This window comes from Brienomyrus brachyistius, chromosome 9 (assembly GCF_023856365.1).
Source record: "Brienomyrus brachyistius isolate T26 chromosome 9, BBRACH_0.4, whole genome shotgun sequence".
NCBI classification, from domain to species: Eukaryota; Metazoa; Chordata; class Actinopteri; order Osteoglossiformes; family Mormyridae; genus Brienomyrus; species Brienomyrus brachyistius.
In genome coordinates, this window is record NC_064541.1 from 3697760 (window position 1) to 3725226 (window position 27467).

Here is a 27467-nt window from a genome sequence, read left to right on the forward strand (position 1 = left end):
TGACAGTCATCCCTCCTCCTGCTTTACTAATTTTCTGGTTTTGATACATTTCTGGGTACATTCTCTGCGTTTCACGCACAAAATTCTTAATATCAGACCTCTGATCTGTTCTTATTATCTTTGTGTACTCTTTATTATGGGTAACTCTCCAGTATTTTGTATAGGGTGCAGTGTATGGCTCTGTGTCTATGATTGGGGTTTGAACCAGCGACCTCCTAAAGCCGGCAGAATCATGCATCTGTTCAGCCCCTGAGCACAGCCCTCAACCCCTCAACTGTTTCAGGGACTGGCTGACCTACGTTCTCAAAAATGTATGTTTTTCCGGATAAAAGCATCTACTAAATCAGTAATATTAACCATCCAAGATTGTTTGCGTACAGGACTACAGGACAGGACAACTATCAAATCAAAAGTCAAATAAGAGATAGGAGGCATTTGACCCTGATTTATTCACTGAGAAGACAAAGGCTTTTGATGTAAAACCCAATGACAGACAGTGTGGCTGAAACAGGTTCATTTATTTAAAAAATGGAAGAAAAACGTACCTCTACTCAAGTTTACATAATTAAAACCCTCTTATAGATAAAAATCAAAGCCCAAATACACAGTATACTTCTTGAATATCCATATAGATCAGATAAATGTGTGTTGAGCTCCTCTCTGATCAGACCTGCTCCACACAGTGCCGTCTGGGAAAACGGCCAGCTGCATTTGGCAGGTGATGAGAAACGAGCACATCACCATAAAAAAAAAAAGGTGGATAGAGCACAGATCAAAACGACACTAGATATACTCTGATTGACCATTGAGCTCGATGTGATCATGCACCAAAGGATCGCCACAGTGTTTCCAGAAAAGCCCTTTGGAAAGATAGAGGATCGATCATTACCAGGCACCCATATAAATATAATTCTTAAACATATAGGTCTATGTATTTGCATATAGGATGTGTGCGGAAAGCGTGCGGGGGGTGGGGGGGGGGGGTGACTAGGCCGGCTGCTGCAAGGAGATGGAGGGGGCCTGCTAGCCTCCAGCTGCCAGCGTGTGCAGCTAGGACCCCTGCCATCTCCATGCGCTCATGCAGCATTGCAGGACTGCGTACTGCCAGGCCAAAACAGGCACGTTCAGTAGGAACAGCCCAGAGAGGATCTCCTTCCTACAAATAATGAAATGATGGTCAAAAGCCAAATGAGACACTTCATGTTTTTACTGATCACTACAGCCAGATATAATGGCAAGCTATGGGTGTTGGTAGTAGACAGTTACATTTAATGTTGGTCTCCATGCTTGTGATGGATGAGGATTTCCAAGGTACATCACTGACATGATCATCAATGCATAGTATGAACTTTAGACCGTAATTTTGAACAAACACATACCCCCTGCCCATTAGAGTATATTTAAAGAAACACTCAATAAAATTGTGCAATGGGACTTAACAGGAAGAGGGCAGGAGAGTTAGGTCCTGGTAGTCAGTAGGATTTCTGCCCTCCTCCTTGCGTGTCCTGCATCTTTGACCCGGAGTTTTTGTGGGAGAGGGGGAGACAAGTATGGAGGGGACATAGATGGTCCTCTGGAAAATACTTCAACTACAAGCAGTTACAGATCATTTATTTAGTCAAATCTGGCCATATGCTTCTAAGATGCTACATACTATAGGACATTGGAAGTAGCTGTGGGAACTAGAGGTCACAAACGGTGTTGCGGTTTAACTTGTATACGGTGTCAAGGCCCTGCTTAAAAAATAAGCTAAACCTATTGCATAATACAGCAGCGATGAAAGCACACTGATCATCAGCAGAAAGCGGACAGTTACAGTAATGGACTGTAGCAGCTGTGTCTTGGCTGATGTCTCGAGCTCTAACTCATTTAGGTGAAGCTGCCAGTGACCCACGTCAAGTCAGTGACTTCAGTGACGATGGGAGAAGCTCATGTGGAGCCCACAGTGAGAACAGGGTTAGAGTTAGGACCCGCTGTATTGACGGAGTCTCACAGTGACGCACTGTTGTAAGCAGATATGTTGGCGCATGATTGAAATAAAGGGTACTCAAAGGTACATGCAGGAAATGTGCGTCACAGGCTATAGTAACAAGCCTGTGGGTGAAGAAAGCTGGGGTGTGAGATTTACTGGCACTTAGACACAAAAATGACAAGAGCTAAGACTACCCATCAGGTTCTGTCTTTGGTCCTGCTCTGATGCTGGAGATTTAAAAGACAAAAGTATAAAAAACTACCATTTATTATCTTGAAGAAAAATACATATTGCTGTTGATATAGATATAATTTTCATCCTACATACTATGACAGCATTGTTACTGGCTCCCAGCGTGTGACACCCCTTCTCTGTGCTATGTGGTACAGTCTGGAGAACATGAAACCCCCTTGCTGTGGTACAGTCCAGAGAACATGACACCCCTTCACTGTGTAACACACTACAGTCCAGAGAAGTGCCTGCATGTGCATGTCTGCATATTGAATTGACATGTCATCACCGTCGCCCTCCTGTGCCTGATCCATGGCCACTGCGGCCCCCACGTTTACATTCCTCCAAACCATCGCTTCTCTTCACTGATAATTCCTGCTTTCATCACTTATTTGTTCTTAATGACTTAATTTACATGATTCTCCCTCACTCTCCTTTCTGCACCACCCACACCACATCCCCTACACACACCCATTCATCAGGATGGAGGAGCAGCTACTAAACCCTAAAAAACCACTAATACTATGCCTGCCAGCTCTCAGAGTACAGCCTAACATGCTCTGAGATCAGTTAACTAGTTTAGTTTTCTCAGGACTCTTAATTTCAGTAATCAGTGGCACTGCTCCAGACAATTCCATCTGTAAAATTGCACCCATATAGACGTGTTTTCTTAATGATTGGCATCTGGATAGATTATTATAACAACATATACAAATTCCAAAATTCCAGAATTTGATTTGATTGTCACAGTCACCCACTAAATTTGGCTGTTTTCATCTCCACTGGTAGAAGTCCTGGCCACCAACTTGCAGTCACTGTAAAAATCACACTTGACAGACGTGTGTGTGCGCATGCATTACTACAGATCATAATCTATACACTAAGGCAGTGCACTATATCACTCAGAGAAACAGTACAGATCCTGTCTTTGGCAGTTTGTTTGTTACCCCATTGTGATTAGATTTGTGTAATTTTAGCCATAACAAACCAGTTCCCACCGATCTTCAGTGAGGACTAAGGAAGGCCTAACGAAGACATGCTGGGATCCAGGATGACCCTGTCGTCCATCTGATCGTCCGGAGCCAACCTTCCCATGGGGGTCCAACATGGACAGAGATGGAAGGGTGCAAGAGAAGGGGAAGGGATGAAGCTGCAGGCAAAGCAGGAGGACTATACATAAAGGAGAGAAAGAACGAGAGAGAGACAGAGGGGAGAGTGAGAGACAGGCAGATGGACGGAAAGAGACGGGGGAAAGAGACAAGAAGAGTAACAGCGAGAGAGAGAAACAGGCAGAGATAGGGGGAGAGACAGAGAGAGATTGAGACAGAGAGAAGGGGAAGAAAAACAGACAGAGAGGAGGAAAAACACAAAGAGTGGCAGGCAGAGAAGGGGAGAGACAGAAGGAGATAGAGAGAGAGACAGGGGAAGACAGACAGAGAGGGGGAGAGAGAAAGAGAGAGACTTATTAGAAAAGCACTGTCAAATGAACCAGCTACAGACAAATGGCTCCATGTTCTGCTCCACATCAGAACAGAAATTAGAAGCTTACCTGATGTCCGGCGGCTTTTTAGCACCTTCTGGCCGCCTTACTGGTAGCTTTCGGCAGAAATGGAGAACTTGCAGAGGATATCCTGCAATCTGTGATGTTCTTCTTCTACAGCCTGTGATTAAAAAAAAGCCAAAAATAGAAGCCGAGTAGAAATGTCTACCACACTATGACTATAGTCTTTCCTGTCCTATAATGGGATTTGCTCACTGGCACCCCCCTGCTCACCTGTAGCTGTTTCAGATGCAGCTCAAGGCTATGAAGACACCTCAACATCTCAGTCACCTGGTCCTGAGACAGCACTATGGGCTGCCCCTCACCATCTGGGCCTCCTTCCTTTTTCCCTCCCTGCTCCACTGTGCTCTTTCTGTTGGTGCTGTCGCCCTCTGCTGGAGACAGAGAGAGAGACAGGTCAATTTACTGAGATCAGGTTTATATTTCAACTGGGTTCATTATGGATGCTCCAGTGAGGGTTTGTGGGGCCAGTCACAGACTACTGATCACTGGAATCAGAATCGGTTGATACTGATCACATCGCCAATTACAGGGTGAAATCTGTGAACAACTGCTGACTCTCCATCCTTATACACCAAGAAACTTGGGCATTCAAATTTCTCGAGCTCCTCTTGGGGAAAATGCAAAATGTCTAATGAGGTTCATGGTTTGAATGCTTTAGCAGATGACTCTCCATTTTGCACATATGCTACAAACTGCAAATCTTTGATATTTAATAGATATCTGGTAAAACTGCCAAACTGCAGATGACGCAGTGCTGCTGCTGTGTTTGAAACGTCAAGGACATATTTTAGATCATCCATGCACACATTTTACCTCATCTGCAAAAATCGGTATTTGAGATCAAGTAATTAAGACTGAAAATAGGGTGATTTAAATCGCCTGCCAAAATATCAGAGCATCACTGCCATTAAAGGATATCTGTCTTAAATTCATTTGCAGTTTGACCTCTGAGTGCTTAAGAGCTGTTCAACTGTAGTACTTTCCCTGATATCATATAAAGGAAAATGCGTGACAGGTCACAAGCAGCGTACCTGCCGACTGGCTGCCATCAGCCTCCAGATCCTCTCTGCTCTCTTCCTCTGGCTGAGAGGCTTTTGGTGCAGTACCACCTACCAGCAACTGTTCCAGCACAGCAACTGTTTGTAAGACAGATGACGGGAGCCATGTGTCACTGCTAACGAAGTGGACAAAACTGGAAAAGAGGGCAGGCATAGCGAAACACACGGAGGAGGGGGGGGGGGGTAGTATACCATTATGAATAAATATTAACCAATGTATGACTGTGAATGAACATGTCAATGGTGTGTGTGCCCTGTCATGGGCTGACGCCCCATCCTGGGTTATTTCCTGTTTTGCATCCAAGGCTTCTGGGATAGGCTCCAAACCCCAGTGACCCTGCACAGGACAAGCGGGTATAGAAAATGGAAGGATGGATTAACCAATAAAATATTTGCATCTTACCATCTTCAAATGCGCCACTGGCCACTTTCTCTTGAGGGGCGTTGCTGTGGCTGAGCAGCTCAAACCCATTGGCTGACAGGTAATCAATAAGCGCTTGTCGAGTGTCTCCAACTTTGGCTTCAAACTTATCTGGGTCTAAATTGTGATGCAGTTGGAAATAAGTGGTTAGGAGACATTAAAGACACGCAAAGACTGGCAGATATTACATAACAGCAGTGACCGAGGCTTTGCTCTGCTGAAACCATGTAAAGCCCTATAGAATGGTGGCTAATGGGGACAGTGGCGACCCCTTACCAGAGCTAATGCTACGGGGTCCGCTGCCGTTCTCCGTCAGGGTGAGCTGGGGATGTAAGCTAGGGTGGGGGCACATAAAGGGTGTCAGGCTCTCAGTGTGTGGCAACACGGCATGGCACTGCGGCAGCCCGCGGTGGCCTGCTTACGTGGTCGGGCTGTACGGCACCCCTGCTATGGTCGGGGGCAGGCTGCTTAATTTCGGTTTTTCCAAGGTGGAGCCTCCGTTCATCTTGAGCTCCTTCACCACGGACTGGATTACAGCAGTCCAACTGTGGGCAGACGGAGGGGTGGTGTGAGGATGAAGTTATAAGGGGGTGGGGCAGCATTCAGTGGGGAGACAGCAGATGCTGAGGGCTCAGAGGACATATCGTACTTATTGACATCGCTGTATACCCTAAATCTGGCCTGAGGATTTGGCTGCTTTTTGGAGAGACCCTTTAAAAAGGTCCTGCTCGTTTCTCTAGCTACGCTGTTTTAGATCCAGCAACAAAATAAGTGGTGTTTGGTGCAACTGCACTAATGTACAATGATGCTAAGCAGACAGCACCACCAAGTTTGCGGACATAGCGGTTAGGTTTGTTAGCATGTTGGCAAATGACAGTCTCCACGGTAACAATAAAGACTTTTGCTAACCAAAAACCATGGGTGAATGGAACTATTTGCAAGACAGTGAACACCCGTGTTGCCGAATGCAATGCAGGGCTCATCACCGGTGATTACAAAGCTGCTTCTTGTGGAATTCGGCAAGCTTTAAAGGAAGCAAAATAGCATTACCGGGAGCATGTGGAGTCGTACTTCCACCAGGGTGGCACGTGCCGCATGTGCCTGCGCACAATCACAGACTTTAAAGGTAAATCCACCGCGGCTGCAAGTGTCAACTCGTGGTATTGGGAGAACTGCCTCCAACTGAATGTCAGCAAAACCAAGGATGGTGGTGGATTTCATGTTACACCCTCCTCAACATCAATGGGACTGTAGGGTGGACCACTTCAAATATCTGGGTATTCACATCTCCAAAGATCTGACATAGAGAGGCCCTGTCCAAAAGGGCAAGGCAGCGTCTATACCACTTGAGACAGCTCAGGAAGCTTCGGGTGTCTCTGCTGATTTTAAGGACTTCCTACTCTGGTGCTGTGGAAAGTGCCTTGACCCAGAACATCACCTCCTGCTTTGGTAACAGCTGTGTCCAGGACATTGAAGGTCTATAGAGAGCGATCTGGGCGGTGGAACACTGCACCAGATCGGATCCACAGTCTCTGTAGGACTTAGACTAGGAGATGCAGGACCAGAGTAGCCAGGATTGTCAAAGACCCATCTTACTCCAGTAACTGCTTGTCTGATCTGCTTAAATCAGGAAACCGCTTCGGGAGTATTATAGCAAAACAGAGAGGCTCAGAAAGAGCTTCTATCCTCAGGCCATAAGCCTGCTAAATCAGGACATGCAACCACAGCCTTTTAACTGTTCATAATAAGGTCCATATACATCAACAGCAACTAGCACACTGCACTTTACAACACAAATATATATAATCTATTCTACTATATTGCACATTGTACAGGTATTGCCTATAATTGCAATTTTATACAGGTGTGTGTGTGTGTGTATATATATATATATATATATATATATATATACACATATATATACACACACATATACATACATATACACACACACACACACACACACACTTTATATATAAAGAATCTTCACCCCTGACCCCCCCCCCAATCAATTATACAGTGGAACCCTAACCTCCCTACTCACTTTTTCCTCTCCACGGCCGAGTTGGCCACCAGCTCATAGATCTGAGCGCCCCCCTCACAAGTGATCATGTAGAAGGCCTTCGGGTCTGAAAAAGGGACATGACGTCAAGGAGATGCCAGCTGGATTAGCCCCAGCCCCGAATGCCGTGTAAGGAGTCCGGCGGCTCTCACCCGTGGCCACCTCCCTCAGCAAGGCGGAGCTTAGCTTGATGACAGGACTCAACATTTGCTTGCTTTCCGGAACGCCAGACTGTGTCTTGCTGTGGCACTTGAGGACCATCTTCTCGTCTTGTCGCTGCAGCAACACCAGCAGGTCCCCCAGAAGGACACACTGCACGTCTGCAAGGGGTAGGCAGAAGGGTTTTAATGTAATGTTGTGATAATGCGCTATATAAAAATAAATTTGTTGTTGTTGTTGTTGGGGGGCAATTACGACACTGTCAGCATCTTCCAAGTAACATAAAGTAGGATGGGGGAGGGGAAAACCTCGTACCGACAGATTTCTCTTTGGTGACCTTCCAGGTGACAGGTCCTTCAAAGTTCATCCTCCTGGAGGTCAAGTCAAGATTCTGAGGGTAAAAAAGAGCAGGATGGTAGATGGGGGAAAAAAGGAAGAATGTGACTTTGAAAGTAATCAAAAGGAGGAAGAAATTAACTATGACCACACAGGAAAACAAAGCCCATCTCTCACAACTTCTGCTGGACAATACACAGTTTACACATCATTACAGATGCTAAGTTTGTGTGTGAATGTGATGTGTGATTTTACCCCAATCTCCATTAGTAAATATTCATGACCATTCATTTAGGGGTCAGTAAGACTTTTAACACATAGCTTCTGAGCCCCGTGTAGGGCTCAAAGTGCCTCTTGAGCCCCACCTTGTACTCCTGGTACAGCTCGGTGCTGGGCTTCAGGCCTGACGTGTCCAGTCTGCGCTGGTAGTCTTTCAGGGTCTGTGAAGAGGAAGATCATGACATCCCCCATCGCTATATGTGAAGAAACAGACCTTTCTTCCTCTCTTGCTGTGCCTTGCTACCACCCACCAGAAGGTTCTCCATGTCCTTCACGACCTCATTGACGTGGTTAAGGATTCTACGGCAGCATTCCTCGGCCTGCTCGATTCTTTCCTTCTCAACGGGGTCCGCTGCAGGGAGTGGGGTGGGGGGAGAGTGGGGTCAGGTAAACGCGAGTCAGGCTCAGGTCACCAGCTCCACGGCATCCGAGTTGGACTCTTACCTGTGCTCTTGGCAATGCTCCCCAGCAGAAGTGGGTACTTCGTGAGCCGCTGCATCTCCATGGGGATGATGTCCTTCAGCTGAAGCCTCCGGCACTGAGGCTTGGCCTCTGCTTCCTGACAGAACAGGCAGAAACATGCAGTTCTCGAGATTCAAAAGAAAATCTCCAGTAAGAGCTTTCACAATCCGGACGATGGGCTAAGCTTGATATTCCGGCATGCACGTAGCTACCTGTATGAAGGACCCAAAGCTGGGGTCTTTCTTCTGCCGGCTTTTGATCACGTCCAGTGCGTAGGACTGGTGACTGCAGAATCGAGCTGTCAGCTTCTGGAACCACTCGCCCTCTGAGCCGTGGAACTTTAAGGCCCATCAGAGAAAAATCTGAAAATCACCTCCCTGTCCTCTTACCTGACCAAACCCCCCCCCCCCCCCCGATCTGTCATGCCCAGCTTCGCTTACCCTGTTCAGGAGCGTGGAGGATAAAGTTTTGATGATAAAGTTGTCCTCCTGCCTGAGTTTCTTCAGGTTCTCATAGAAGGCATCTGGAAAACAGATTGGAACAGACCAAAGTTCATTAATGCTGCAAATAAGACAAGAGCAGTGACAAATGGGTTCGACTCACAATGCATCTCGAAGATGTCGTCCAGGTTGGGGAAGATGGTGCTGAGCTCGGGGAGGGTCATTATCTCACGGCGCTCAAGTGGACGGAAGAAGACAGTCTGCAGCACACTCAGCATGCGTACGTGGGCGTGCTCCGTGGTGAACAGCTCTGGGGGGGGGATAACAGGCATCACCACAGCAACCCAGCAAACGGACACCCCATCATACACTCAGAGTGACCTGCTGAAGCTGGACCCTCCCTGCCGGACACACACACACAGGCATGCATGACCTCCTGGCCCCTGCCCCACTCACCGTTGATGACCTCCTGTCTCTTGATTTCCTTCTTGCTCAGTTCCTTGAAAATGCCTCCAGGTACCTGATCTCTCCAGTTGGGTGGATCCTGCTCGAGCTCCAGGAGACGAGGCTCCACCTCCTCTTGTGGGAGTGGGGTGAGGATCAGGCTGTCGGAGGAAGCCGTGCCGAGGTCGCCGCTGCTGCAGGGGGGGCCGTGGGGAAGTCGCAGAGAAAGGCACGGTTGGGGGAGCAGAGGGGGGTAAACAACACACATCATCCAAACACCAGTGCTAATAAAAATGGCACCAAACCCGCCCAGTCAGCCCAGCATCTATTTCCTACATCTTTAGTATATCGACCTGGCCTATAGATAGGCAATAAGGCGCCAGGATGCAGCCGGTTACCACCAACCAGGCCACATGATCCAACACTCCTCCCCCCAATTTGTCCTGGGCCCTCTCCCTAGGCCCCCGTTCCCCTGGGGGCCACATGGCGGGGTCCATGACCGCTGCCCACCAGAAGAGGGCGGCCTTACGGAGGAAAGTGTGGTTGGGAGGGCGAGGGGGGGCATGCAAGGCTGCTCGCCGCCTGCAGGTCCACGTCACTGCGGGAGCGCGACTGTTTCCCGCGTGTGGAGCTACCCCGGTGAGAGCGGCGCCGCTCCACACACAGGCTCTCGCTGCGAGCCAGGCGCCCTGACATCCTGCAGGGGGCGGGGGCCGGTAATGGGGGGGAGGGGGATGAAGGGGAAAATGAGAGAAGGCAATACAAGAGAGACAGAGAGAGAGCAAGAAAGGGGAAGAGAAAATACCTTATTGAAAAATGGCTCTCACATCATGCACACACACCAGGTTACCTGCGTTCGAATTAAATGGCCTTTCTGCATACAAGTCACTGCATCACATCCCAAACTAAAAGCGGCTACAATGATTCTGAGCGCTGACGTCCAGCACAAGCCTAGGTGGAGGCTCCATGTGGAGTGTGCGTCTGCAGGACTACGGCCGGCAAGCTGCCGGGTCTGCGCCCCACAAACACATGTCATGTGATGTGTCTATGTGAAGCCTCCCTTGGAGGTCATGTGACCGTTTGCGTGTGCAGTGCTGGAGTCTGTGTGAGAGCCATGAGTGTGCAGGTGTCTATGCAAGCCTTTCCTTTACTATGTGCGGCTAACGTGCTGCTTCCTGCGCGTTGTGTCGTTTAGACTCGGGCCACGGCGAGCATCTGGCTCCTCACCTTGTCTTGCGTCTGTGAAAACACGCGACACGGCTCAATTATACCAATGCAGACCTGCAGGCCCAAGGCCTGACCCCGCCCCGCACGCAGCGAAATGCTCTGGATTGCGAAGCGCGGCTGCTCCTGCAACATAGACACCACCCCCCACCCCCCCGCCACGCATCTTTGCAAGCACACTACAAATAGCAAAGAGCAATAAAACAGCTCTCAATATCCATCCATCCATCCATCCATCCATGGCCGCTTACCTAGCAGGTTCAAGCCTGTCTCAGCCAACACTGGCCAGTACATGCTCAATGGGATGTCAGTCCACATTACACATTAACCCGCTATGGGTCATTTAGGGACACCAGTGTACTTAACCGCATGACTCTGGACTGGTTCCTGGGGCAAATCCTCACAAGGAGAATATGCAAACTCCACACACAAACAGAGCAGGGGATGGGACTCAAACCCACATACCTAGAGGCGTGAGGCCACAGGCTGCCCAGTTCTCACAACAAAGTACATAAACAGTCTATAAACAGCACAGCCACTGTAAACATTCCAAAAGCTGATGGGGGGGGATCTAAAATCCAGCTGTTTCCTGTTCTTTTAATCCATGCATTGTACAAACAGTGAAACGGCGCCCCTTTTCCTCCCCTGGGACAGGAACATGCCTTGTAAGCAACTGCAGAATCTGTACCATAGGTCAACTGGTGATTAACAATATGTATCCCACTACCACTACAGCTGAAGAGCCACTGTAAACAAAAGCAGTCTGCCTGTTCTAGAGAGTGCAGACCCAGGATCTCAGCCTCTCTGGGCTCACGGGAGTGTCGCTCTGCTCCAGATCGCAAACAGAAGCAGTTTGCCTGTTCTAAGGAGAGCAGTCCCAGGGGTTCAGCTTCGCCGGGGTCGCGGGAGCTCCGCACTGGTCCAGCTCACAAAAAAAACCAGTCTGCTTGTTTTAGGAAGGGCAGGCCCATGGTCTTCGGGCTCGCAGGAGTTGTATACTGGTCCAGTTCACAAACAGAACCAGTCTGTATGTTCTAGGGAGAGCAAGCCTGGGGACTCAGCCTCTCTGGGCTCACGGGAGTGCCGTACTGATCCAGCTCATAAACAAACATCAGGTGAGGCAGCAACAGAGGAAAACACCTGCAAAATCAGCACATGCAAACTGCACTCTCGCAAGCATCTGCATTTTAGCGCGCGGAGCACAGAGGAGAGCCACTTAAGCCCCATTGAGTCTATAAAAATGTAATTCAAGACTTAAATTTTTGTCTGCTTCCGTGTGTCGTTAAAGCTGCACACTGGTATATTTCAGTCTTCTGAATCCCCAGACTGAATGGGGGTCTGGTTAGTGCCAAAAGTAACCCTAGGAATAGCATCAAAGGGTATATGGGGCGAAGAGAAAAGCAGCAGAAGTGGAAGTGCAAGGTGGAAAGTGAGGGAGAGAGAGAGAGGGACAGAGGGAGGGACTGGGATGGTTGGCAAATAAAGAAGCTGGTAAGGGACTGTCTGCAAATTCCGGATTCCTTCTGAGCGGGAGCAGCAGGATGCCCACCAGCAGCAAAAGCATAAGCACGCAACGAGGGCTCAGCACTGCCTCCCCAAGGGAGCGTCACACCCATGAGGCTACACTGGGACAAAAGCACACAAAAAGAAACACAGCCCCCGAGGACCATGCCATTTTAACAAATGGTGAAAGCTACTACATGATCCGTACATCAGGTCGTACATCGTACCTGTCCTTGTCCTGGGTGTCCTCGGGCAGGGGGTCAGGGGCAGGAGCTGGTTCCCAAATGGGCGGGCTCACCACCGTCCCAACTGGAGACACTTCCCCACCCTCAGATACAGACGGGGGGTCTAGACGATTACTGGTCACACCTCCAGCAAGGAACAGTAAAGAAGAGGCTTAATACTGGGGTGACCTTGACCCTTGACTCTGCCAGGAACAAAACACATTAATAGGGTGGATTTTACAAACCCTGCCCCCCCCCCAAAATACATGCTAGGACTCCTCACCAGGGTCAGTGTTTGGGGGGTCCGGGCTGGTGATCACACTAATGCTGACCCCAGGCGTGTCGGGATTCTCAGGCCCATCCCGGGATTCTCGAACTCCACCGATGCCAGCGGTTGACGGCCTCTTCGCAGGGATGGGATCGGGGGCCACAGGTCGGGAGAACTGGGCACTTGAACCCTTCCGCTCCTGGTTAAATTTCTCCTTGTCAACTGGTAAATTTTTGGGGAGGGGGGGAGAGAACACAATGGGTATAGATGGCATCACAAAAAAATGCATTGAAGAGTGGGGAGCGATTGCCAACAGAGATGTGTGGGACAGCCACACATGTATATGCAGGGAGGCCGATCAGGGAGTCTGTAGTAAGGAAAGGGGTTAGTGTCCTGGGTTGGGGGGTGGTTTGGTTAAGTGCAATCAAATCCTTCAACAAAGACATGCAGACACTGACAGATGCATACTAGAGGACAAAAGCTCAACTGAACTAAAGGGTTGGGTTAAATCTGCACACAGTGGCCAGAGCATAGGCCGAACATCAAACGTGGTTCCATCTGACTGCACCTACTACTATGAGCGCAGTGTCTGCTCATCTTTGCTGCTGTTAGAAGGAGTCAAAGCCACACACCTCAAAGCACTCCCATGTGATTACCAGCCTATCGGCCCACTCCCTGCCTGATGGGGGCATGCCGGCATTCAGTCTGATTAGTAAAGGGGTAAACCATTCAGTGTGGCATGTGTGTGTGTGTGTGTGTGTGTTTGTGCGTGCACACGCGTGTGTGTGTGTGTGTGTGTGTGTGTGTGTGTGTGTGTGGGGGGGGGGGGGGGGGGGGGCAGACCATGGTACCTTCATTGTCCAATTTAGTTTTGATTTCATCTGAAAGGACAAAAAAGCAAGACAATTTTGCTACTGAAATAAGACCTAGTCTTACAGAATAGTTTAAATAAACAAAAAAAAAAACCATAATATTAAATCAGATCTCACCAACTTACAAACCTGATCTGCCACATATTCAACTTCCACACACAAAATAGAAAGCATGCTAGTAGTCGTAATATTCACATTTCACATCACCACGTTGTGTTTTTGCATTAAGGCTCTTTTATTGCAGGGCCGAACACAAATGAAACAGCAAACGAACAAACAAGCAAACGAACAAAATAAAGTAACATGCAACTCAAAAACTGTGGCCTGATCTATAGAAATTGTATATTTAAAATGTTTGCATCTGTTTAATGTTGAAACAATTTGAAGAAACTATTGTAATACATAATAAGATAAGGAACAAAATGCTACTGCTGCTAATTAGCATAGCGTTCAGTCAGGCACGAATCAGTGTTGGTCAGCGGATGGGTAACTTACTGCCACCACCTATCCAACGTGCTGGGTCACTGAGGATGCTGGGAAAGCGCTGCTTGGACTTGGTTTCATCGGGCTTCCTTCCAGGAATCTGGAAGACGACATGAACAGCTTTGTGACTGCCTGCTAATCGCAAGAGCCCACTCACTCAGGATATGAGACTGGATAAAAAAAAAACACAGAAAACGGGATACGAGTGTCAGACCTTCCAGAAAAAGCTCCTGGACTTCTTGTTGTCCGTGGCCTTGGCTTTCACTCCAAGGTGCTTCATTAAGGAGGTGACCGCACTGAAGATGGCGGAGCTGACACACAAACACATACACAGAGTCTCTCAAACTTTCTCCTGCGATTTCCACCAAATCTCTCAAAGGTGAGGAGGAGGGAGTATGGGACAGAAGGAGGAAAGAACAAATGAGACTGCAAGAAGGAAAAGGTGAGGAGATGGGCGTTGGAGTCAGCCGACAGAAGGAGAAATTAAATAAACTTATCTGTAAGTGTAACTGTTAGTAATTGTGTCTGGTGCTCTTTGGTAAAGGTGGGAGTAAATTAATAAATAGGCTGGGATAATGGGTATGAGGGGCATCATGAGAAATGTTAGGGATTTAAAAATTTTTTAAATGGTGTGGCTTGGTGAATATAAAAAAAGGAAACAGCATGGGAGAGGCTGGATATGGATGTGGTTGAGTGAGAGGGAGTTGCCAATAGTATGGGAGACGCTGGACGTAGGTGTAGCTGAGTGAGGAGTAATGGTTGATAGCATGGGAGAGGCTAGACGTGGGTGTGGCTAAGTGAGAGGGAGTGGCCGTAGCATGAGCGTGGCTAGATGTGGGTGTGGTTAAGTGAGAGATAGTGACCAATAGCATGGGAGTGGCTGAATGTGGGTGCAGCTGAGTGAGGAGGAGTGACCGGTAGCATGGGAGTGGCTGGATGTAGGTGTGGCTGAGTGAGGAGTGCGGCAGACAGCATGGGAGAGGTTGGATGTGGGTGTGGCTGAGTGAGGGGGAGTGGCTAAACATCAGAGAGAAGATGAGAGCTGGGTCAAAAGAAATTATGTGAAAAATGACACAAAAAATAAAGCACCACACCCCAAAGAGGTGGTTATCTGACTGCTCAAGCTAACAAATGCACCACACAAGGTCATCAAGGCTGCAAGCTAAAGACTCCAGACAAACGTAGCTCCACTCCATGCATTAGCCACATTTTTGTTACGATCTTAACGTGCCCTGCACCCATTAAATCATGGTTACAACACTTTCCTCACTTGCATGCAATTTAAACAAAGTCCTGCAGCAGAAAAAGTAACAGCCCTAAAATAACTATTCACTGTTTGACAGAAAAACACCAGTGCCTACTTCCCTGAAAAACTAAAGTATCCCAAACAGCCTAAGAACAGGGAATTGCCGGAAAAACACATTTGAAGTCCTAATAACAACACAAATAACAAACAACAAAAATAATAATAATGAATACTCACAATTTCTCCTCATCTGTACTGATTGTGGGTCTGGAAAAGACAACAGCGCAATGTAAGAGGGCAGCAGGTTGCGAGTGCGCCCAGCACACACCACAGCAGGTTGCGAGTGCGCCCAGCACACACCACAGCAGACTCACCTCTCAAGTCGCATTTTCCGTTTCTCTGTCTCGACTAAGTGGAAACTGTATTGCTTTGGGCCGGTGAAACCTAAAGTTACTCTGCTTTTCCCTTTGCAAATTCAAACAAGCTGCAGTGTGGCTGGTTTCAGAGCAGAGAGATATTAACATATTCTGATATTTCCAAAAAAAAAAAAAAAAGTATATCCTGGGTCCTTCAATTAATCAGAAAAGAACAACTTCACTGAGACATAAAACCTTATTGCCAAAGCTAAATGTAATTAATGCTTCCAAGGTTATTTACTGTACAACTGAAGGAAAATTAGTATAATAATCTCTCTTTCTATGTCTGTATTTCAAAACGTTTCCTGCTAAACATCAACAAAAAAAAAACCACCACCCTACTGGTGAAATCGCAGAATCAAACAAGTTTCAAGCCCAGCGGAAATCTGTATTTAAACTGTTTGTCTGATGCAACAAGCCTGCAAGAATCAAGAAACAGGATCCCTGTGTTTTCAGCGAAAACAAAAGGAACTGAGAGGGCTTCCCCGGGAACAGCCAATCAGACGGCTTCAGCTCTCTCTTCCTAGGCCTCGGGCAACCAGTGGGAGGCGGGGGAGGTGACATCATCATGAAAGTGAGAAGGAAGGAGCACTTATAGTGGTGTTGGTCACTGAAAGGAAAGGACTGAAGATTCTACGGAGTGAAGCGGACTGAAGATGCTTTTTTTCCCGAAAACCTCAGCATAAAATGTTGCTCCTTAAGCTAAAGGAGGGGGGAGTGGGGGCTCTCTTAGCATGATGCTCCGGTGCACACGAGCCAGACTTTAGCCTCTCCGCGTCAACTCCAGCCACTGACCCCCCCCCCCCACACACCCCCCAGCTGTGGCAGGCCGCCAGAGTTACGGCTTCCTGCCAACGTGGCACTGCTGAGTTCATCACCCCCCCCCCCACAAAGACAGCAGCCAGACACAGCTGCACCTTCCCAAAGGATATTTGCCTGTATCCACCCCGCCGTCCCATCAGTCCCCTTCACCTCTGCCTTTTTGCCTCCCTCTCTCCTCGTTCCTCCCATCTCCACGGTGCTGCCAAGTCCCCCATCAAACAGACTAGACTTCCTGGCGCCCTCATTCATACCAACTGCAATGCCGGCTTGTGAGTGTGAGAAACCAAGCTCTTTGTCAAAAGTCCAGGAGAGGTGACTGGTGCACCAAACACCCTCTTCAACACCCACCCCCCCCCCCCAACCCATAGAGGGAACTCACTGGATGTCAAACATCTTGTCGAGCAGCGTTTCAGCCATGGCCTTCTCTTTCATCTCCAATGGGATCCTCTCTGTGGCTCGGTGATTTTCTACCTCGATCAGCTCGTGCTCATACGGCGTCATTCCCATCATCCTCTTTGTTCTGGCCATGTCGGGGGGGGGGGAGGGGGGAATCATCGGGGGCTGTTAATGCACATGCTCAGACAGAGTAAGCTGAACAGCGCTGAGGTTGGGGCAGCTTTAGTACATGGGTACATGGCTGGTAATATTCATATATTAAAGTAACAGCCTTTACCATGGCTGGTAATACCGGTACATGGGCTGTTCGCATGGTTTAAGGCCCAGGTAGGTGCATTGTGAGTGTGACCCACAGCCAGTGCACATTCAGCTGAACCTTCAACAGCCTCCTACCCGGCATCAGCCAAGCAAACATCTCTCTAATGCTAAAGAAACCACAGTCTCAATAACACCGTGCCTTATTAGTTTGGTCTTCTAAAAAAATAAAGCACACACAACTTAATTCAGGCTGACTTCCATAAAAGATAATCTTATGATTGTGAAAATGAGGTTTTCCTATATACAAAAGGCACAGGCCTGTGGTCAATATTAGCCCCTTTTGTATATAGGAAAGTCAAGCGCCCTGTGAGCTTAAGAGTTTGGTGAAATGGAAAAGCCGGGATCACAGACGCAAAGCGCTTTTCTCTGCCCAAAAACATAAAGAGGATGCCGGGCACCTGAAGTCGTCCAGCTGCTTGACGACCTCTGAGGAGATGTTATTCTGGATGTCAAGGGCAAAGCGCCTCTGTGTTTCGTCACCCAGCAGCTCAGGGCGGGAGCGGTCTAGGTGAGCAACAGAGAAAATGAGTCCAAATGTAACATTTATACAGACGTAACCAATCAGACTGCTCGACAGCACCGACTCACCCAGCTCAAAGGCTATGTGGCTAGGAATGGACACTCTGAGAACCTGCAAAACAATTTCAATAAAAAATTATGACAGACTCTCAGATACATATTTCTAAATATCCAGATGATAAAACTACTGAGAAATATACTTTTACTAAAAGTATAAAAACATATCTTTGACTTTTAGGTTTTAAAAAAGGCATTTATCTTTTAATTCATTTGAACCGATTGTAATTAGTTTTCAGTGGCAACTTCAACTCTAAATTGTAAATGCCTAAGAAATAACGTGGGCCCTAAGGCTCAATCAACTGAACTACCCATATATAAAATACATTATTAAATAGCCTTGCACAGAAAAATGTCCACCAGATGGCAGTATTTAACATTTGTACAATTACTTATACATCAATAAAGATCATTTGAAGTTGAACAAAATACAGTACTAAGTAAAACCAGTCCCATGTTCATGTTTAGATACAGTCAGTTTTGAACACAAACAGACAGTGGGGTGAGAGAAAAAAGCAGAAGTACAAAAAAAACTGAGCCAGCAAGTAGCAGAAACAAGTCAATTCAACTGCGGAGTCTGACTTCCGCCACAAAGAGCACGATGAAATGAGGCGAGATGCAAAGAGAAGCAGAGAGCGAGGGAGGAAGCAGAGCCCTGAGGGTCATTCCCACAGCATAGAGGAAGCAGAAGGTCAGCCAGCGGTGAGGGTGACGGGCGTTGTCATAGAAGGGGGGTGACAACGGTGGGAGAGAGACACACAGCAAAAGGTAGAAACAAGGGAGATACAAATGGTGTGGGGAACAGGGGCCTGATCTGTTTAGGTGGGGAACTGCAGATGAAAGAGAGGCTGAGGTTGCGTTCATGCAACACACAATGCAAACCCCGGCCTACTCGCCACCTCCACCCCATAGAGATCCTCACCACCCCCCCTCAAAGATACTCATCACCAACCCCTGTAGGAAATACTCACTGCCCCCCCAAGACCCGAGACACTCACCGCCCCCTTGTCCAGAAATGTGTTGTAGAAATCAGAGAACTGCTTCTTGGTCTCTTTGGCATTGTAGGTCCTGAAGAGGTCGGCATGGAGGTAACAAAGCTGGAGGGGCAGGATTCCGTGAAGGAGGGGACACGGAAGCAGAGAGATGCAGGAGGGGGAGTGTTAGAAGTAACCAGGAGGAGCCCAGGGGGTTACAACATTCAGTCTGTTTAAACACCATGTCATAAATGACACCAGCATGACAAAGGACAGCATCTGAAATGACACTCTACCACAAGGGCGACAATGGAACCTACAGGAGACAGCTATGCAGCCTGAGCACACACATGTGCAGACACACGTGCATACACACGCAGACACACAGACACGTGTGCAGACACACGCAGAAACATGTACAAACACACACAGACATCCGCAGACACTTGTGCATACACACTACATACACACGCAGACATGTGCATACACACTGAATACACGTGTGCATACATACAGTCACATGTAGACACACACGTCCTTATATATACACACACACACACACACACACACACACACACACACACACACACACACACACACACACACACACACACACACACACACACACAGCTACTGCAGTGACATGCTGAAGCTCACAGAGAGTGAGAGAGGGGAAGGACAGGGCACGGCGATACCTCAGGCCATCACGGTGTCTGCACGCAGAATAAAGGGAGAGAGGCATGCTTATGACATGCAGTGGCAGTGTCAAATGACGATGTCACATGACCAAAGTATCATGTGACCAATTTGCACACCCCCCTATTTCCATTCTTATTCTGACTTTAATAAACTCAAAAACAATAAATCATGCCCTCATTGCATAACGACAAAACTCAAGCAATTAAAAACCTTTAGAAACTAATTAAAAATGATAATTTAGTTTTCTTTAAAATATAGTGCATAAAGGCAGTAGTAGAGTAGGTTTTGCAGAATCATCTCTGGTTTGTGAGGAGTGACTGTTTGGAGACATTTTCTCAAAATCAAAAAGTATGATACACCTGTACAAACACCAGCACACACACCGGCCATTATTAAAAACAAACAAAGGCTATACTTCCTCAGGTCCATAAAGACCCCTGATTGGTCCCTGTGATTGGCAAAGGCTCACCAAAGGTGCACAGTCAAACTGGAGCATAACATGTTGGAGGAAGACCAGCAGGTGGGTGGGCCGAGTCTTCACCAGGTCGAGGCTGCTAAAATGGCTGCAGTGGTCATCTACTGCCTGAGAGGAGGAATGGGGTGGGGGGGGGGGGGGTGGGCAACCAGAAAGGGGCAACAAGGGGCACAAAAACAGAGGGGCGATTGATAGCAAACGAAAATCTATTGGGACAACCTCAGAAAAATGTCATTAAATCCCATTCACTGGAGTCGGAAGCCCTGTTCCCTAACCCAGGTCTGTGAGGAGAACTGCAGCAAAGACACACTTACGGACTCAAGGTCGGTCTCAAAGTCCTCGTCTTCTGCTCCGATTATGCTCATGGCGTCCTTTGAGCTCTGTGATCCAACCAGGCCCCTCTGTAGAGAAAAGTGAAGGGGGTTAATGCATTCACTCACAGTCCTGCTGGGTGGGGGGGGGCTGGATCTGGAGAGATTCAGTGACACTGTGAGAGAGAACGTTGCTGGAAGTCCATAGTGACAAAAGAGCCTGGACCTCACTGGAAAAACTCGGCCATTGGATCATGACTCACTACCAGCTGTGCCCCGGCTAGGAGCCCTGAAGCATGAGGGTGACCTGCAGGGGGCGCTGTGCCAAAAAAAAACCACAAGCCCAGCACAGGAATGGGAGAAGACAGTTGAGTACAGCATGTGCTCAAGGAAGTAGTACTGTTTCCACACTGCACTTCCCCACTCAAATCCCACTGTTTCTGATTCTGTATGCTTTTAATCAGTGTTGTTTACTGTACTGCTTATGTTCAAACTATTTTAAGAACCCTTGATGGCTATATTTTAGCTTAGTTGTAGGTTCCTGTTTTTCTCATTATTTTAACTTGTTTCGGTTCCCCTGAACATTGGCTACCTCACTTCCCCCACCCAAACTAGCTAGCTCTGCTGACAGGGACTTGCAACAGGAAGTAAAACGAGTAATGTAGGTGTCCGCTGCACAAAGCAGTGAACCTGAGGTAACCCAAGTGAACACAAAGTCTCGCCTATGGCGAAAAAAAAATAAGCATGTACGTTTGTTGTAGTCAGAAACTTTTCACCAACTCAGAGCAGCATCTTCACTTCACAAAGAGCACACAAACCAAAATAGGCTCACATATCAAACTTAATACATTAAAAAGAACAAGAGCCCGGAGATCCGTTACTGAAATATTACATTGTCCAAAGACTAAGATATCCCCTAATGATATTATTTTATCTGTGTTCAATCTGAAATACCTGTTTGAATTATTCAGCAGGAATTTTTCAAGTCACCAAGCATATTGCATTAATTGCAGAGCATTAATAAAAGGACTTCAAAGATTAGATAAAAACTGGTAAAAAGATAAAAATGTAAGCAAGTTTATTTAGTGCCAGGCTTTGGTGACAGCTGTCTCCGGGTTGAGCCACAGATCCAGAAGGAACAGTCATCCAGCTCGTGTCTGGGGTCAGCTTTTCATCAGGCATGCAGGAAAGTGTCACAATTATGAACGAGCACAGGGGGGCGCTGTGTCGTCAGGGAACACATGGGGGCCGCCAAACTTTCCAGTCCTACATGGGTTCGACTATGGATTTCCAGCTCCCTAAAATTCCCGATCAGCTGTAATGACATCCCTTACAAAAACTACATTTTCCATAATGTACAGATGAAACAACAAAGTCAAATTCATAGACTCACACTTCACACAGTACAGTCCACAACACTATAAACAAGAAGAAAAAGTGCAGGAATAACACAGAATTAGGTTATACGACAGTCAAAGCTGAATGGCCTTATTTTTATGCAGTTGTCTATACATTGCCCTAATTGCTAATGATGTAATTACTATTTACACTAACTGCCTTTTGTACAATTCAGCACAGTAATTGTATCTTATATATATCTTAAAATAGAAATGAATAGCTATTTGCTTATTTTGTAAATTGTCTTCTCTTAATCAGATTTAGGTAATGGGAAATGAGTTGGGACTCGCTGGGGTCCTGGCTGGGTCCTGCAAAGCTGCCCCTAGAGGCGCCTGAGCAGAAGAGCAGAGTGGCAGAGACAGGAAGTGGGTGCAATTTCCTCAGGAAATGATCAGAGCCATTTCTCGTTGACTCCCGCCCAGACTCTTGTGAAAGAAAAGACAAGCGGGGGTAGGTTGAGGGTAAGATTGTGGTTGTGTGTGTGTGTGTGTGTGTGAGGGAGGGTTAGGCTAGTCTCTCGCTTATCTGAATGGAAATAATAAGCAGTCGACTGAGCGAACTCCAACTTGAGCGGGAAGCTGCCGATGGCCTCTGCTGAAAGAGAAAGCAGGCCTGGAAGCTCTGATGTGACACATGAAGGAAACTGCTTGTTTTGCTGGGGTTAGAATCCTGTTTTACAGGCTCTGTGTTTAAGTGGTCTGACGACATGAGAGTTACTGTATCACGGCTCGGCAGTGCGATTCATTCACAGCTTTAAATGGAAGGCATGCATTCAGGTGTCACTGGACACACGCCCCGTCAGGGAATGGAGGGAATGGAAGAGCAGGCCGAGGCCTGTCGGGCCAACAGGAAGACGCTGGCTGCGAGCTCCACCTGGCTGCAGGGGATATGAGGGTCTCTGCCACGCCCCCCCAAGCCACCCAGTGGGTCAAGTGTGGGGTGCCTGCTAGTACCTTGAAAGAACACAGGGGCCCCTAGCAAGACCATGGATACAGGAACAGGAAGTGCAGAGAGGTGTACTGCAAAAAAGACGAGAAAGAGATAACGTGCAACAGGATGCTCATATGACGAAACTGAGAGAGGCAGAGAGGGAGGGAGGGAGAGAGGGAGGCAGAAAGAGATGACACCAGTGAAGGTGTGAAATGAGGCTCCCTTGTTCTCGCTCTCACGCTCCTTCACAGAGCCGCCCAATTAGCCCTGCTACCCAAACCACTGCAGTACAGTGGTGGACATGTGGACTGTCTTCCTACCTCAACGGAAACAAAACAAAAAGGACCTTAAAGAAGCACAAATCATTAAAGTATCTTTCATTAGAGCCTGGCTCGTTCAGTGCTCTGAAAGAAACACATACCTCTCAGTGCCCCCCCGCCACACCCACGGTCACCCCAGGCGCTACGTCACAGGCAACACTGAAGCCTTTCAAATTCAGGGACACTGATTGGCAAGGTCTGGAATTCGGGCGGGGGGGGTGGGGAGGTAAGGGCGGCACACCTAAATGCTTCCAAATGTTTGTCTGGCACTGAAGTAATTGCACCCTCTCTTCCGAACGCGCTGTTCCATCCACGGACTTCCCATCTCGAGGGCCCTCCGTGACACAAACATGGCTCAGCGAGGGAAAAAAAAAAAACACACATTTTGGCCCAGAGAGTGTGACCGCGGAGCCTCACCAGAATTAGTCGGGGGGGGGGGGGGGTTGCTGGGCAGCACTCCTCCAAATGCTGCCACACGGTGACCCCGGCGACATGCAGTATACATGCAGTAAGAGTAAATGAAACTCTTACAGTTCCTGTAAAAATAATCCTCATCACACAGGATAGCACAGCTGAAAGCCCACAACAGCCAAATCCCTGCCACATTCCCTGAGCTCTCATTAACAACGCATGTATTGAGCATTCTCCTGCCCCACCTCCACCTGCCTGCAGTCAGCCTGTACAGCCAACCCCATCCGTGAGTAAACACTCTCTGCGTGGTCCAGTCTCATATTTTCCAAGTTCGCTCTGGGAATGAAAGAGGTCTTTTTGGCCTCTTGTTAACACCTGCACCTCCCTGAGCTGTCTGACCCAGGAGGAAGTATGGGACGGGGGGGGGGGGACACAGCCCAGGACCAGACATGGCGCTCCGGAAGGGAATCAGGGATCACGCGCTGGCATCTGCACTCACGTAGCCGCAGGACCTGACACAGCGCTCTGCAGGGGGATCAGGGATCCTATTCTGGCATCTGCGCTTGTGAAGTCGCAGGACCGGACACGGTGCTCTGCAGGGGGTTCAGGGATTGCGTGCTGGCGTCCGCACTCATGTAGCTGCAGTACCAGAGACAGCACTCTGCAGAGGATTCGGGGATCACGTGCTGGCATCCGTGCTCACACGATCTCAGGAGCTGACACAGCGCTCTGCAGGGGAATCAGGGATCTCGTTCTGGCGTCTGTGCTCGTCTAATCGCAGGATGAATACAGCGCTCCCCAGGGGGATCGAGAATCACGTGCTGGCATCTGTGTTGCCGCAGGACTGGAGATAGCTCTCCGCAGGGGAATCAAGGATCTTGTGTTGGCATCCGCATTCACAACCATAATAGACAGCTGCTTCCCTGCTTTGACTCGACTGATTCCTCACCTTTAACTCCCTGTAATGCGGGTAACAAGTGTTCGATACACCCCAAAGTTGGAGGGTGAGGGGGTCTCTCTTTCAGCAGCGACTGCTGAACCAAAAATAAAAAATTAGTGCCTTTTTCAGATATTATGTAATATAACTGAGAGAGATGGGGAAAAGGGAAACATTAAATAGCCCACATTCCTCCAGAACAGACACAAGGTTCAAACAAGACCGAACTCGCTCAGGCAGGGGGGGTTGGGGGGGGTGGTAGAGCAAGAGGAAGCATCAAAGGCCTGTTCACAAGGAGGAATAGCTGTGTATGTACATCTCAGGTGAGGTATTTTGTAGTGCAATTCAAAATAATTGACTATTTCTATATATACCTCTAAAAAACGATTCTGAGTGGCAAGTCATGCAGCTTAGCTATAAGATAATCTGCTTTCTTATGATTCATCCAAGCACGCTGCTCACATCCTGCCAGCCTCCAAGTCTCGGAAGATCACAAGATCACTGCATGCGATACTTCACACAAATGCAGCCAGCATCGCAGCACCTGCGGTGCACCTCCCTTGCATTCCCACCCCTAAAACAAGATGTCAGATCTCCCACAAACGGCGAGGTCTGCGGCAGCAGGCTTGTCCCCGGGGTGTAAAAAGGAATCCAAAAAATAAGTATGGACAGTACAGTTTGGGCTTAATTATGAGTTTCCAGTTGCTGGAAAGTGACTTGATGCAGAAAAACATAACTGCTGACATCAGCATGTGAAAGTGCATGGCGATTATGCAACAGCTATCATTTAGCAATTTAGGAAAAGCTACTCCTCTTTAAAGAAGAAAAGAAATTCACAGCAGGCAGCCGAAAAGCAAAATACTAATGGACCACGAATGGTCATGACAGAGAAGAAGAATTTTAAATAATAATAAATAATAATAATAATAATAATAATAATAATAATAATAATAATAATGGGTAGATATTCGGAGAGGGGCATGGAGAGCACAGATACTCACAGACAGATGAGGGGTATGTTAACCAGTACCGGGACTTTACGATTGTGGGGCGGTAAGCTGGTATGGACCTATACCCGATGTTCAACACAGAAAACCTACATCAAAGTTTCCGAAAAGTCAAAGAAAAAAGTCCAGCAACTTCAACTACAAACGGAGGGCTTAAACATAATAATACGCCTGCTGAAATTTTAAATTAAAATAATTAGCCACGTCTGGAAGAAACTGAACCTGAAATACTTATATTATAACATACACTGATTATACACTTAAAGACTAATTTACATGTTACGCGTACCGATGCATTCGACTTCAATATTTACACAAGAAACAGTTACAGTAATCAGTCTTGCTGTTTATGTGAACTGTCCCTTTATTTGAATTTTATTTTTTGGAAAACCGTATCAGCAGGTCATAACTTAACACTAAGCTTATTCTTTGTATTTATTAAAAGAGGCATATGTACGTATCTCTGTCCAACATATTTATATACCATTCGATTTCAGTGCATCTTTGTGTACACTGAAAAAAGTTTATACGATTTATATACTTCATATATACAACAGCATTCTAAAATAGATGTAAATGATATAATACAATAATAATTAACAAATGAAAGAAATCAGGGGCAACCGTGTGCATATTGACACGAAAACACGCTTGCAATCACTTCGCTATTTAGATAGCTACACTTAATAGTCACTTTGGCACGACCGTGAACATTGCCATGTGACACGGCGACTTAACCTGGCGATCGCGTTGTGTTTGGCTCCATTGGGCTAGTTCGACTGGGTAATCGTCCGGTCCGGCTATCCACAGCACCCCCGGCCATCACCAACCCGTTATGCACCGAAATCAACAACGCCAAGATCATATCCCGATGGACTGAAAACTTACCTTAAAATTATGTATGAGGAAGAGACTGCCGTTCAATAAGATTTCCGGTTTGAAAGTCGCTGTTTGTCGTTTGAAAGAAACATTGCAACGCGGAAGAGCGAGTTTCAAGAGTAATAAAGTCGATCGCGTTATTTTTTTACATGTAAAAAAATCCCGGAGACGCGTTCGGATATACACACTCTATATGTCTGCCTTTAGGACAAATATAACAATATTTTACAGCATGTGGTTTCTTCAAAAGGTCATATACCAATATCGTAATTAAATTATTTCAGCCTGGCAACTTAGTTTCGCTCTTTATCGATTCCACTCTTCCTGTTAGACTTCCAGTGAAAGGAAAAAAAACCAGACCGATCAGTAGCTCCTTTCCGAAGCTCAGTTCCGCGATGTGTTACATTATATTTGTCCCCCTGCATCAGTCTGCTTGTATTAGCGTAGTGTACAGCTTCAGTTTTGTGCTGCTTAATTGCGTCTACAAAGCATATATGACTACCTGTATATACAGATTATTGTGAATTTTTAACAACCGATTTGAAACAGAATACATATTCTGCAGTGTTTGCAATGAATATGTCCTTAGTCATCGACATTAATATCAATTATGTTCCCGGGTGCCACGGCAATAGTGAATGATTTGTGTCTATATATATTTTCGTTATCTAAAACTAAAAGATTCTAGGACGTCAAATGAGTTTAGATACAATACTACTGCATATGACACTAATTTATACATAAATACATACATACAAATATGCAAATTTTTCACGCAAATCGAATTGAGAGGCCAGAAAAAAAATTCAATAAATTTATCTTGAGTGTGTTGACCATCCAGGCAATGTAACGGCCAAATACTGTGATCTGTAATCAGAGATAATCACTTGTTATTTCTAACTGTATCACAGCCTCTTATCTTTACACACAAATGAACTCATAATCTATAATTATTTTGTGGACTCAGTCATGACTGCAATCTGAGGGATACAGATATGAATATTACTTACCATTTCGCAATTAAGTATCCTCCACTTTCCCTTCTTGGTCTTTTGAGATGCACTTTTTCTTTCAATCTGTACATTCAGCTTCAGTGCGCAGGAAGTTTGAAACCCTATCTCACTTTCACATCTTTTTTTGCTCTTTTTCATTTCCTGTCGTTGTTCATTTTTTCTTGCATTCATTTGTTACAATTCATTTTTCAGAAAAATTCTCTTGCTGCAGTTTTTATATTTATATTGGCTTATCTGAGCTTGATCTAATGATTTTTACAATTCACTATCTGTGTTTTGGGTTATCATGATGAAGTCCCCTATATAGCCTACTATTGAACTATTAGTGTGTGTGTGG

The 27467-nt window shown here is 46.9% G+C and overlaps 1 protein-coding gene across 7 annotated transcripts; it reads right to left on the reverse strand.

Moving 5' to 3' along the window:
* Positions 1 to 499: 499 nt before the first annotated feature.
* Positions 500 to 27283, reverse strand: arhgef1b (Rho guanine nucleotide exchange factor (GEF) 1b). Of its 7 annotated transcripts, none has more exons than XM_049024249.1 (32): positions 27128 to 27283; positions 20239 to 20325; positions 19919 to 20032; positions 18775 to 18873; positions 17793 to 17831; positions 17599 to 17708; positions 16866 to 17006; positions 15486 to 15515; positions 14217 to 14313; positions 14015 to 14102; positions 13499 to 13528; positions 12663 to 12869; positions 12383 to 12524; positions 10656 to 10667; positions 9958 to 10125; positions 9441 to 9622; positions 9148 to 9294; positions 8985 to 9067; positions 8757 to 8882; positions 8527 to 8641; positions 8334 to 8434; positions 8169 to 8243; positions 7783 to 7858; positions 7461 to 7628; positions 7291 to 7375; positions 5669 to 5791; positions 5523 to 5581; positions 5229 to 5363; positions 4799 to 4903; positions 3978 to 4138; positions 3753 to 3864; positions 500 to 3373 (listed from the first exon to the last, which is right to left on the reverse strand). In XM_049024249.1, exons 1-31 carry the CDS (start codon positions 27266 to 27268, stop codon positions 3790 to 3792), a joined length of 3321 nt encoding a protein of 1106 aa, XP_048880206.1. In that variant the 5' UTR covers positions 27269 to 27283; the 3' UTR covers positions 500 to 3373; positions 3753 to 3789. The 7 variants fall into 7 exon arrangements, with proteins under 7 accessions (XP_048880206.1, XP_048880207.1, XP_048880205.1 ...); XM_049024250.1 differs by having other exon boundaries at positions 3978 to 4135; positions 17599 to 17704; positions 17789 to 17831; XM_049024248.1 differs by having other exon boundaries at positions 17599 to 17704; positions 17789 to 17831.
* Between the last annotated feature and the right edge of the window lie 184 nt (positions 27284 to 27467).

Excerpts from the sequence above, each read along its gene's own strand:
- arhgef1b (XM_049024249.1), bottom strand. The coding sequence starts at position 27,268 with ATGAAAAAGAGCAAAAAAAGATGTGAAAGTGAGATAGGGTTTCAAACT. Across the intron at positions 5,792-7,290 it reads TCGGCCGTGGAGAGGAAAAA|TTGGACTGCTGTAATCCAGT; the intron begins GTGAGTAGGGAG and ends GTCTGCCCACAG. Across the intron at positions 3,865-3,977 it reads TGCATCTGAAACAGCTACAG|GCTGTAGAAGAAGAACATCA; the intron begins GTGAGCAGGGGG and ends TTTTAATCACAG.